The sequence below is a fragment of the Struthio camelus genome, chromosome 8 (genome assembly GCF_040807025.1).
Source record: "Struthio camelus isolate bStrCam1 chromosome 8, bStrCam1.hap1, whole genome shotgun sequence".
Classification (NCBI taxonomy): domain Eukaryota; kingdom Metazoa; phylum Chordata; class Aves; order Struthioniformes; family Struthionidae; genus Struthio; species Struthio camelus.
In genome coordinates, this window is record NC_090949.1 from 26,293,878 (window position 1) to 26,305,028 (window position 11,151).

The 11,151-nt window shown below is 65.2% G+C and overlaps 1 protein-coding gene across 1 annotated transcript; it reads left to right on the forward strand.

Moving 5' to 3' along the window:
- The first annotated feature begins 1,608 nt into the window (after positions 1–1,608).
- On the forward strand, positions 1,609–11,111 carry B4GALT2 (beta-1,4-galactosyltransferase 2). Its single transcript, XM_068952888.1, has 7 exons — positions 1,609–1,709; positions 6,000–6,386; positions 6,793–7,028; positions 7,118–7,308; positions 7,587–7,709; positions 9,422–9,526; positions 9,744–11,111. Exons 2-7 carry the CDS (start codon positions 6,071–6,073, stop codon positions 9,892–9,894), a joined length of 1,122 nt encoding a protein of 373 aa, XP_068808989.1. The 5' UTR covers positions 1,609–1,709; positions 6,000–6,070; the 3' UTR covers positions 9,895–11,111.
- Positions 11,112–11,151: the final 40 nt, after the last annotated feature.

Consider the following 11,151-nt stretch of genomic DNA (forward strand, 5'->3'; position numbering starts at 1 on the left):
GTTGGGGCTCAGGGCAGGAGTGATGTGGGTGCTGCTCTGACCTCTGCTATAGCAGCTGAGAGGTTTTCTTCTTAAAGGAACTGCCATGGGGTAGGGTGGAGAGCCCTTGCTTGGGTGAGAAGTCAGGTAAAAGGGACCGCAGAAGACAAAACAGGTCTCCAAGGATAGGGGTTGCTTGAAGTGTTCATAAACATGGGGCAGCAGGAAAAAAAGGGAAAGGCTGCTGATGGCACAGAATTACTTGTGGGCTGCACCCTTGTTGGGACTATACCAAGATCTTTCTGTGATGGTATTTTGATAGGGAAAGTGAAATTCATTGCTAGGAAACACCAAGAAACTTGAGTGGGGGAAGCAACTACAAATATGTTGTGATGGGCTCCGCGCCAGCAACGCAACTCAGGGCTGCAGGAGTTGTCCTGGGTGGGTCTGTGAAACCAGTGCCTCAGCAGCTGCCAAAAATGCAGCTGGACACAGAGAATTACTGAGATGGGGGAACAAAGAGAATGTCACTGGGAATACCCGAACCTGGTGTCCAGGAAGCAGGGAGGCCTTGGGGCAACACCTGGGGCCGTGCCCGTAGCACTCGGCAGGTCCCCGGCCAGCTGAGCGCAGCCCCGTGGCGTGAGGCGGCCCAGGCACGATGGGCTGGAGTTCGGCTCCTGGGGGCAACGGAGTTGGTGAGATTCACTCCCTCAGGAGGGCCCTGGGCCAGAGTGGGGGGCTGTGGGGCAACCTGCTGGGGCCGAGCAGCCCCTGGGGGCCTGGCCCTGCGCGCCGCCACCTGCAGGCATGGGGGGCCGGGGGCTGGAGGTGTCTGAAGGGAGCTTGGAGGGGCCCTGGGCACCTGTGGGGCTCAGAGTGCCCCTGGGGCTGGGGTACCTGTGGGGCTGGGGTGTCTGAGGGAGCTTGGGGGGGCCCAGGTGCCTGTGGGGCTGGGGGGGCTGGGGTACCTGTGGGGCTGGGCTGTCTAAGGGAGCTTGGGGGGCCCAGGTGCCTGTGGGGCTGGGGTGTCTGAGGGAGCTTACGGGGCCCAGGTGCCTGTGGACCGGGGGGCTGGTGGGGCTGGAGTACCTGTGGGGCTGGGGTGTCTAAGGGAGCTTAGGGAGCCCAGGTGCCTGTGGGGCTGGGGATGTCTGGGGGGGAAGCTTGGGGGACCCAGGTGCCTGTGGGGCTGGGACAGCTGGTGAGGCTGGGGTGTCTGAGGGAGCTTGGGGGGGGGGGCTGGGGGTGTCTGGGAGGACCCAGGTGCCGGGGGGGGGGGGGGGGGCCGGCGGGGCCGGGGCCGCTTTCCCCGCGGCGGCGCCGAGGCCTGGCGCGGGCCGGGCCGGGCCGGGCAGGGGCTGCTCCGGGGGCCGGCGGCGGGGGCGGCCCTCGGGCGGGGGGCGGGGGGCGGCCCGGCCCGCTCGGCGGCGCAGGCCCGGCGGGGCGGGGCGGGGCCGGGCGGGGCGGGGGGTGGCAGCGGCCCCGCCCGGTGCGGCGGCGGCGGGCGGAGCCGGCGTGCGGGCGCGGCCCTGCTCCCTGCGGCTCTCGGCGGTGCGGGCTGGGCCGGCCGGCAGGGCCCCCGCAGCCCCGGCATGGGCGCCCGCGGGCCGGCGGCGGCGGGGGGAGGCGGCGGCGGCGGCGGTGGGGGCCGCTGACCGCGCCGGGGCTGCGGGAGGAGCCGGCGGGCGGCGCGGCAGGGCCGGGACGGCGCGGCAGCCCCGGCCGCGGTGAGTGGGGCCTGGCCGGGGGCGGCGGCGGGGCGGGGCCGGGCCGGGCGGCCGTTGGCGGGGTTGCTCCGTGCGGGCCCGGGGGCGGCGCGGGGCCCCTCGTCCGGCCGGGCACACCCCGACACCCGCGGCCCGGCCCGGCCGTGACCCGCCGCCCCTCGGGGAGGCCTCCGCTGCGGGGCCGCCACTCGCCGGCGGCCCCGGGAGCCGAGGGCGGCGAGGCGGCCTCGTCGCTGGCGGCGGGGCTCCGAAAGGGGAAACGTCGCGGCCGGGCGGCGTTGGCGGCGGCGCGGCGGGAAGGAGCGCGTGAAGGCGGTGTCGCCGCCGCGCCGCGCCCGCCCGCCGGGCCGGGGGCGAAGCCGGGGCCGCCCCGGGCGGCCAGGTGAGAGGGGCCGCGCGGCCAACCCTTGTGGTAAGCGTTGCCTCGTCTCTGAAGCGCAGCCGGCAGTAAGCGCAGCGAGCCGGTAATTGCCTAACGCTGCATGTTTTGATACGGAATAATTTAATCGGGAGGCCCTGTCGGTTAGGGGAGCGTTCTGAAAAGCTGCATGCGGCAGGAACATCCTTTAAAACTCTGCTTGGAAAGTCTCCCACAGCCCCTTCCGGGAGAAAATACTTTGTTCTAGGTTTCTTTCTGCTTTTTCCAGGAAGTTGCCGTGTTTCCTGTGTCGGGGACTGGAAGATTTGGAGGAGGGGGGCTGGATTTGCTGGACGTGCCCGCTCTCCCTGCGCTGTCCGCCCCGGGTGGCTCCTGCCGAGCCTCCCCCCTCCCAGCGCGGAGCTCTCCGGCGGGATGAGCTGCCGGAGGCAGCGGGCTCGAGCTGCCCCGGCCCAGGAGAGGCTCAGTGCCTGCCGGGGCAGCCATCACGGGGTGTGCGCAGGCCTGTGCGGTGCCGGTGGCAGGTCACCTCGGCTTCCCCAGGGCTGCGCTCGGCCTCTTGCAGCCTGCGCGGCGAAGGTCTCGCGGTGGGGGTTGCGTCCTGTTTGGCAGCTCCGACGGACCTGCCCGCTAGGAGTTTTCCTTGTGTTTTTTTGGCCCGTATATGCTCTGGGCCTCTGCGCTGTCCCGTGGCCACGGTTTAATTCAGCGCTTCTGCTTTTGTTCATGTTGAAGCTGCCTCCAGCCCTAGCGGCCTCCTCAGCAGAGGGGGAAGGCCTTTCCGTGGCAGCAGGCAAAAGGCTGCGCTCAGATGCAATAGCTTTACAGCTGGTAGGTACAGGTTTGGGAAACTGGGGTGACAGGGGAAAACGGGCCAGCGGCCGAGCAGCGGGCCGAGGCACAGCACACGGGCACCTTCCTGCCCTTCGCGTTCCTGTCTACCCTCACAGGCAACGTGGGCTGCGCCGGTAAAAGAAGGGCTGGCTCCCTAAAACCTGCTTCTCTCCTCGAGCGTGCTCCTGTTTGTTTCCCCGTCTGTCCCTACGTGCATGGCTGCTGGGCTAACATGGCTCCGTGTGCTGCGTGGCACTGGGTTCGGTCGGCCTCATGCAAAGGTTGTGGTTTGAAGAGGGTTTCCGGCAGCCGAAATGAACCCCGGGGCTGGGGAGCAGGCCAGGCCCTGTGTCGAGGGCTCTGCTCCATGATACAGTGCTGCGACCACGGGATGGTCCGGGAGAAGACGGCTAGCTCGGCCTCCATCGTGCCCCATGTGCAGAGGGCCTTCTCTAGAAAACGCCTGGCGCTGGGGAAGGGTCCTGGCCTGTGTGTGCAGGGGGAGCCGTGAGGCACCTGCCCGCAGAGCCCGAATCTGCAGTGTGCGGCCCACGGCCACAGGAGAGCGTTTGGGTGTCAGACCCAGAGCCTTTTCCAGCTCCTCTCTGCTTCCTGGTGTGCCTGCCCTGGGCTCCTGGCAGCAGCCAGCAGGCTGAGCCTGGGATCAGGCTGCGTTTGGGGCAGAGCTTGCCGCAGGGGAGGCAAAGCAGAAACCTGGGGAAAGCCAGGGCTGCAGGTGGCTGACGGGCGGAGAAGGCAGCTGAGGGCCTGCTGCTGCCTGTGGCTCGGGGAAAGCACCGGGGACCGGGGCAGCGTCTGGGGTGGTGCGCGTCAGTGCCGGGAACGTGGCTTGCGCCCGGGTTGGTAGGGCCTGGCAGCAGCGATGGTGCTGAGGGATGGCTTGTGTGCACAGGGTGGGCCAGGGAAGGGTGAGGGCTGCACCAGGGCAGATCCCAGCCCGCGGGGTGGCAGTGGCTCCTCCGAGGCGGCGCTGCCTTTCCCAGTGGGGAGCCTCCGATCAGTGCGCAGGAGGGGAGGCTGCGGGGTTGGGCGGGAGGCCCTGCTTCGCACCTTGGCTTCGCACCTCAGCTCTGCGCCTGCCTCACGGGCTCTTCTCCTTGCTCCGCGCTGCCATCACCGCAGGCTCTCTGCCGTGCTGCTCCCCGGGAGGCCCCAGCGGTGGGGCTTGGCAGCAGCCCACAAGCCGGCCGTGAGGCCCTGGGCTGGTTGCCAGCACCCTCGGGTCCTAATTGTGCTCCTGCTGGGGGATGCTAGCCCTGCTGCAGCTTCCCTGCTGCTGGGGCTCTCCCGAGAGGCCCCACTATGGCAATGCCCCATCCCCGTGTCCCCCAGGCCCTGCTAACTCGTGTGCACGTCCCTTGTGGTTACCTTGCCTCGTCCTAGCAGCTTGCCCAGGAGAGGGCTGAGGACGGAGAGCAGGGCTGGGGACCAGGGTGTGCAGAGGGGTCGGGTGACCCCTCCTGCCATACTGCAGGTCTGCCCTGGCGCGGTGGCCAGGCCGGTAAGGGCAGGACGATCTGGCACGGCCAGGGCTCTCTGTGACCCCTGTCCGTGTTCCCAGCAGCTAGCTCTGGCCTGGCTCCAGGTGTCGTGTGTGAGATAAGGGGAGCTGGCTCCCGGCAGCTCTCTGGGGCACGGCGTCCTGGGGGGAACTGCCAGCCAGAGGAGAGAGGACCCAAGCCGCGGGCCGTAAGTCAGACCCCCTCAGGCGTAGCGGGACCCCTCGGCCGCTCCTCTCCCCAGCTCTGCCGGAACGTGCTCCCTTTTGGCGCAGCGGCGCCTCACAGCTGCTCGCTCCTCTCAGCGCCCCTGACAGCCGTCGGGTGCCTCTTCCAGGGAGAGTCCCCGCCAGCGTGGCGGTCACTGCCGGCCCCCCCTTGCTGCTGGGGTGCGGCGTCGGGGACGGGGAGCGGGGAAAGGCAGTGCCTCGGGAAAGGGCGGCTGGCGGGGGCACCCACGGCAGCTTTGCGGCACCCCAGACTGCCCGTATATTGGAGCGCGGCCTTTTCCAAGGGCCTGGCCTCTGCGGGGGTTCTTTGCAAGGCCCCTGGGGGTATCCCCATCTCACGCTGGGCGACCACAGACCCCGACGGGTCCTGGGAGCGGGGCTGGCCTGGCCTTGGCCCTGGAATTGGGGAAGCCCCAGGGCTGGGGACCTGCTGCGGCCGCGAGGGGCGGGAGGGTGGTAATGCTGCCTGGCATGATGCTGGCCCCGCGCTGCTTGCCCTGAGTCACTCCTGCCTTTTTCCTGCTGGAGGAGTCAGACTGAGCTGGGGGTGGGGGGGGGTAAGGCTTTGCTACAGGCTCAGTTGAGGCTGAAATTCAGCCCCAAGAGGCTTGAGTCTTTCTGAGATCGGATGAAAATACAATATTTTGCATGTAGGGCTCTTGAGGGAGATGTTAAGGCGTCCCAGGCGGAGAGCGTAGTGCTATTAAAGGGCCTTTAGGGTGAGAAATCCAATAATAAATTAGCAGCATTGTAAAGCTTAGGGCGCCTGGTGCCATAAAGGCATAAAGGCTTAGGACACCACTTGCAGATGTGGTGCCCTTCGTGCGAGGGGCCATGCGCGTGCCCTCCTTGCACACAGCTGCCTGTGCACGGCCGAGGGATCCTTCCCTGAGAGCTGCCGTGGGGCATGGCTCGTCTGCCTGGTGGGGAGGAGATGGGTGCTGTGGATGTGCTAAGGCAAAGAGGGCAGGGTGGACATGGGTAGGAGCAGTTGTGGGTGCAGCAGAGTCTGATCTGGCCACGAATCGGAAGGAGCTGGGGTCTCTGTCACTGCCGGCTTTGTTGCACAGACCCTGTAGCTGTCCGTAGCTCGTGTTTGGCACCTAGTGCTTCTGGTGTGTTCGCAGCTGTGCTTTCAGAGCAGGGTGCCAGAGTGCAGCATCCCCACGGGGCATGTAGACCCGTGAGCCCATCACCTCCCTGTCAGGCCTGAACTGCTCGTGCTGCACTGTGTCGTTAGGGCTGGGATTGGGTGGCACAAACAGGTGCTGAGCAGGCAGAGTGGGGACATGGCTGGCAGTGTCCTGAGTGTGGGGTGTCTCGGCAGGATCGTGACCGTGGCTTGAGCCGCCCCCCTGCCCTCCTGAGCGCACATGTCCGCCTGCCCGTGCCCAGAAGATGACCAGGCTGCTCTTGGGGGTGACCCTGGAAAGGATTTGCAAGGCCGTGTTGCTGCTCTGCCTGCTTCACTTTGTCATCATCATGATCCTCTACTTTGATGTCTACGCGCAGCACCTGGACTTCTTCAGCCGCTTCAACACCAGGAATGCCTCGCGTGCGCACCTCTTCTCCAACTCCTCCCGGCCCAACAGCACTGCCCCCAGCTATGGGCCAGCCGGTGCTGAGCCCCCATCCCCCAGCGCCAAGCCCAACACCAACCAGTCCGTCACAGAGAAGCCCTTACAGCCCTGCCAGGAGATGCCTCCTGGCTTAGGTGAGATATGTGGGGTGAGAGTGGGGGAATTGGGCTCTGGCTTTGAGCATGGGGCTGAGTTGGGTGCTGGTGTGTGTCCCCTTTCCGCCTAGGCATAGGATTCCTTGTGGTCCCAGAGGCTGAGCAGTGGAGGGGCCACTGGAGAAAACCAGACCTGGAACTGGTAGCAGGATACCTGGTTTCTTCACGTTTTGTTTGCAGCTCGCCCAGGCTCTCTGTCCCTCTCTGGGAAGGGTGTCGGGCATCCCCCATCCTCACTAGTGCTAGTGCCCCTTGCAGGGTTGCTGTTTGCTTTGCCAGCCTGGCTGGGAGAGGTGGATGGCCAGGACTGCAGTTGTGGCACGGCTGATCCTGATCCCCAGCTGCCTCGTGTGCTGTTGGCATCACCCTGCCCTCGCTCTTGCAGTTGGGAGGCTGCTCATCGAGTTCAGCTCCCCCATGACCATGGAGCGGGTACAACGGGAGAACCCCGACGTGCGCCAGGGTGGCAAGTATACCCCCCCAGATTGCCTCCCCCGGCAGAAGGTGGCCATCCTCATCCCCTTCCGGCACCGTGAGCACCATCTCAAGTACTGGCTGCACTACCTGCACCCCATCCTACGCCGGCAGAAGGTGGCTTACGGCATCTACATCATCAACCAGGTGAGTGGGGCAGGGACAACGGGGCTGGTGGGGCTGGGACAGGCATGCAGGCACCGCTGAGCTCTGCGGCCACATGCTCTGCTCTGCAGTATGGCGAGGACACCTTCAACCGGGCCAAGCTGCTCAACGTGGGGTTCCTGGAGGCGCTTAAGGATGACGAGGAGTACGACTGCTTCATCTTCAGTGATGTGGACCTCATCCCCATGGATGACCGCAACCTGTATCGCTGCTACGAGCAGCCACGGCACTTTGCTGTTGGCATGGACAAGTTTGGGTTCAGGTTGGTGCCTGTGGGGCTGCAGCGTTCCCCTGGCTCCCCAGGCAGGCATGGGATGACCTTGCAGGGCTAACACGGGCTTACCTGCTGCTTATTGCCTGGGGCAAGCGTGGGGGTCAGTGGCTTGAAGTGTGGACATGGGATGGCAGAGGGCACAGAGCCCTGCGTGGGGGAGCCTGCAGGGAAGGGCTGGTGCTTGTCCCAGGGGTGCAGGTCCCCTTGAGGCTGGCCCTCTTCCCAACCTTCTCCTGGGGGCTGATCTGTGTTCCTTCACCCTGCAGGTTGCCCTACGCTGGCTACTTCGGGGGTGTCTCCGGGCTGAGCAAGTCACAGTTCCTGAAGATCAATGGCTTTCCCAACGAGTACTGGGGCTGGGGGGGAGAGGACGATGATATCTTTAACCGGTGGGTGCCACCCCCCCAGCCAGCATTGGCTTAGGACTTGTAGTGGGAGTATTGGGGTGTGCTGGGGTGCCCTGCTGAGTGCCGGCCTGGCACTGTCACCAGCCCTGGAGCTGCTGGGATCACAGGGGACTTGGTGGGTCCCTGCCACGCAGCAAGGAGGAGGTTGCTTGCCCACAGCCCTGGGACCCTCCAGGCCTTGGGGAGCTGTGTGGTCATGGCTGGCAGGGCTGATGACTGTCACACTTGTGCCATGGATCAAACTGGCCTGTCTGAGGGCATCGGAGAGCAGGGAGGCTATCTGTGTTCCTTGTGGGGCAACTTACCCAGCGTGGTGCGGCCCAGCCCCTTCCTGCCACTCTTTGGGGGCCGCATGCCATTGCTTCAAGCCAGGTTGAGCTGTGTGAGCGGGAAAGCGGGACTGTGGGCTCTGCTCCACCCTGGGATCTGTATGAAAACTTGAAAGTGGCTCTGTGGTGGCCTCTCAGCACTGAAACAGGCACTTCTTCTGGCAGCCGGCAGGCTGCAGCAGATCTGTATGCAGATCTGTCTCCGTGGCTCTGTCCCAGCATGCACACTCCGAGTTTAGTGCGGGAGTTGGAGAGCTTTAACACTATTTCCAGTGCTCCCCATAACACTGCCCAGCTGCGCTGGCCGCGGCGGGTGTGGCTGGTGGTGCACAAAGGGCCTTTAAGGGTTGTGTGAGCTAAAAGCCCCTTGCAGGTGCTGTGTGTGCAGGCGAAGAGCTTGTGGCTTCTACTCAGAAGTAACTGCTGCAATGAGATGGTCTCGGGGGCTTTCTGCGGAAGGAGGGCGCAGCGTGCCAGGCACTTGGAGAGATTTAGGCAGCCCTTAAAATGTGCAGAGGGCCGCGAGGGGGCCTGAGTCACCACATAGCTGCCTGGTATCTGAGCCTTTGAGCACACTCACTCATCTGGCCCAAGGGTGTCATGTTGCTTGGGACCAGGAGAGGTTTCTATTCACAAGCTGAGAAACTCTCCTGCTTTCCTGCTCCCACTTGGCCTCTCAACTTTAAATGAACTATTCTGGGAGAAGGAACTCTTTCCCCACCTGCTGGCTGCGCAGACAGAGAAACCAATTGAGGCCAGAGTTGTGCTGCACAAAGGGCACCGGCATTTGGAGAATGTAAACAGCAGTGGCCGCAGAGCTGTGGAGGAATAGCGGTGTTTGCTTAGCGCAGGCCGAACACAGCAACGTGTCTGCAGAGCTGGAGGTCGCCTGGAGTGAGCAGCACTTCCTGTGCTCTCTGCTGCACAGCAGGCAGCACCCCTGCCCTGGGCACTGCTGCAGCTGCAGCCTGGCTTTGCTTGACTCAGTCTGGCCTGCGCAGAGCAGGCTTAGCACACACTTGTTTCTCATTTAACTATGAACAGGTTTGTTTTTAATGGTGGGGGGGAAGTGTGTGTTGTATAAAAGCCACATGTGTAGCTGTGCAGTCAGGCCTGCTTGGGGGGCTTCAGGTGAAGGGTCACAGCTGGGCCCCCTGTGGACATGGGTTTTGGGTGCCCCGGTAGCCCAGCCTGCCCCGCACCAGCCCCGCTCACAGCACAGGAGGGTGCTTGGCCAGGCTCTGGCAGTCCTCGGGATGGTGTGTGGGAGACAAGGGTTGTCCCTGGAGGTCTCTGGGCTGGGGATGTGTCCTACCCTGGTGCCCGTGGGTGCACGCTGACCTCCCGCTCTGCTCCCATCCCCAGGATCTCCCTGAATGGCATGAAGGTGTCAAGGCCCGACATCCGCATCGGGAGGTACCGCATGATCAAGCACGAACGCGACAAACACAATGAGCCCAACCCGCAGAGGTGAGCTGCAGGGGCTGGGGGGCGCCAGGACGCCTGGGCTCTCTTTATGAGCTGTCGCTGTGCTGCCTAGGGTCAGTTGCCCCTCATGCTGCGTGGCCAGGGGGCTCCCTGCTCTGCTCACACACGCCAAGGTCCTGCTGTGGGCAGGCTAGTGTCTCTGGCCCCACAGCAGGGACCCCCTCTGGCCCCCGCCTCATCCCACTGCTGTTTCCGCCAGATTCACCAAGATCCAGAACACCAAAATGACCATGAAGCGGGACGGGATCAGCTCGCTGCAGTACCGGGTGATGGAGGTCTCGCGCCAGCCCCTGTACACCAACATCACGGTGGAGATCGGCAAGCCCCCCCCACGCCTGGCCCGGGGCTAGCGCTTGCCCCTGCGTGCAGAGCTGCGTGGAGCCGGCTCTGAGCCGCCGGGCCCTGAGCGGGGTCCTGCCCTGCAGCCGGCGGCTCTGTGCCTGGGCTGGCTGGACACTGTGGATTTTGCCCCAGCCCAGGAGCGAAGACTGGATGGGGATGTTTTCTGCCTACTCTGCTGCCTTTTGGCAGCTGTGCCCCAGCCCACCCCTTGATACTGAGGATTTCTCCCTCTTTTTTTTCCCCCTTTCCCGTCCCCACGAGTGTGTTTCCAGGACCCCTGCTCTGTACTCCGTGTGTTGGCTGAAGAGCCTGTCTGCCCCGCGTGTGGCTCCGGGCACAGAGTGATGAGACAGCCCCCACCCTGGCAAAGAGCCCCTGCCCGCACCAGCCGCTGCACCGCCCCGGGAAGGCAGGACGAGATCCTGGCTGCTCCTGGGCAGCCGAGCACCCCCCTTGGGGTCCCAGCAGGCGCTGCGAGAAGTGGGGTGCAGGCTTCCCCCTTCTCCCATCGGCCGGAGGTGGGAGCAGCCCCGGGCCCCCCCAGCAGGCAGGTACTGGGGTGATGGTGCCTCCCCCAGCCCAGCGCTGCCTGTGCTGCTCCGCACGCAGACGCGGCTTGCTGTCTTCCTCTGCTTTAGTCTGGTGCTTAGAGCCGGGACCCCACCTCAGCTCTGCCAAACAGAGACCTCCGGCTAGCAAATGCCCCTCTCTGTGCCTCAGTTTCCCCAGGGCTGGGGGTGGTGGCCGCGGCCCCCCCTCCCCGAAGGCAGATGCTGCGTGTGCGTGCCCACAGGGAGGCCCCTGCCTCGTCGGGCTGCGGTTACCCCTGCGTGCGCCGGCCGCGGCCCCTGCCGGGGGGCGGTTTGAACCCCAGCACCATCGCGGCAGGGGCTGGCGCGGGGTGGCTGCCCGGCGGCTCCTTCCAGCGGCGGGCGCCGCGCGGCCGGGGTTGGCGAGCGGTCAGGGCTGGGCTCCGGCTTCCCCAACCCCTTCTCGGGCCGGGGGGCTGCAGGAGGAAGGGGCCGCGCGGTGGCCGCCCCGGCCCCCCCTAAAGCAGGCCGGGGGGAGCAGCCAGCGCGGCGGGGCAGGGGCAGCATGCCAGGGCCGGGGACGCCGGTGACTTTTGTACGTTTGAATGTCTGACCCTTTTTTTGAGCGTACGTTGAATGCAGCATTCGGTCGTAGAGACCAGGGTTTTTTGTATTTAATAAAAGTTTCAAAAGTTCGGCGGGTTCCCTCGGGGGAAGGGGCCCCTGAGCCTGCCC

Excerpts from the sequence above, each read along its gene's own strand:
- B4GALT2 (XM_068952888.1), top strand. The coding sequence starts at position 6,071 with ATGACCAGGCTGCTCTTGGGGGTGACCCTGGAAAGGATTTGCAAGGCC. Across the intron at positions 7,710-9,421 it reads GACGATGATATCTTTAACCG|GATCTCCCTGAATGGCATGA; the intron begins GTGGGTGCCACC and ends TCCCATCCCCAG. Across the intron at positions 9,527-9,743 it reads AATGAGCCCAACCCGCAGAG|ATTCACCAAGATCCAGAACA; the intron begins GTGAGCTGCAGG and ends TGTTTCCGCCAG.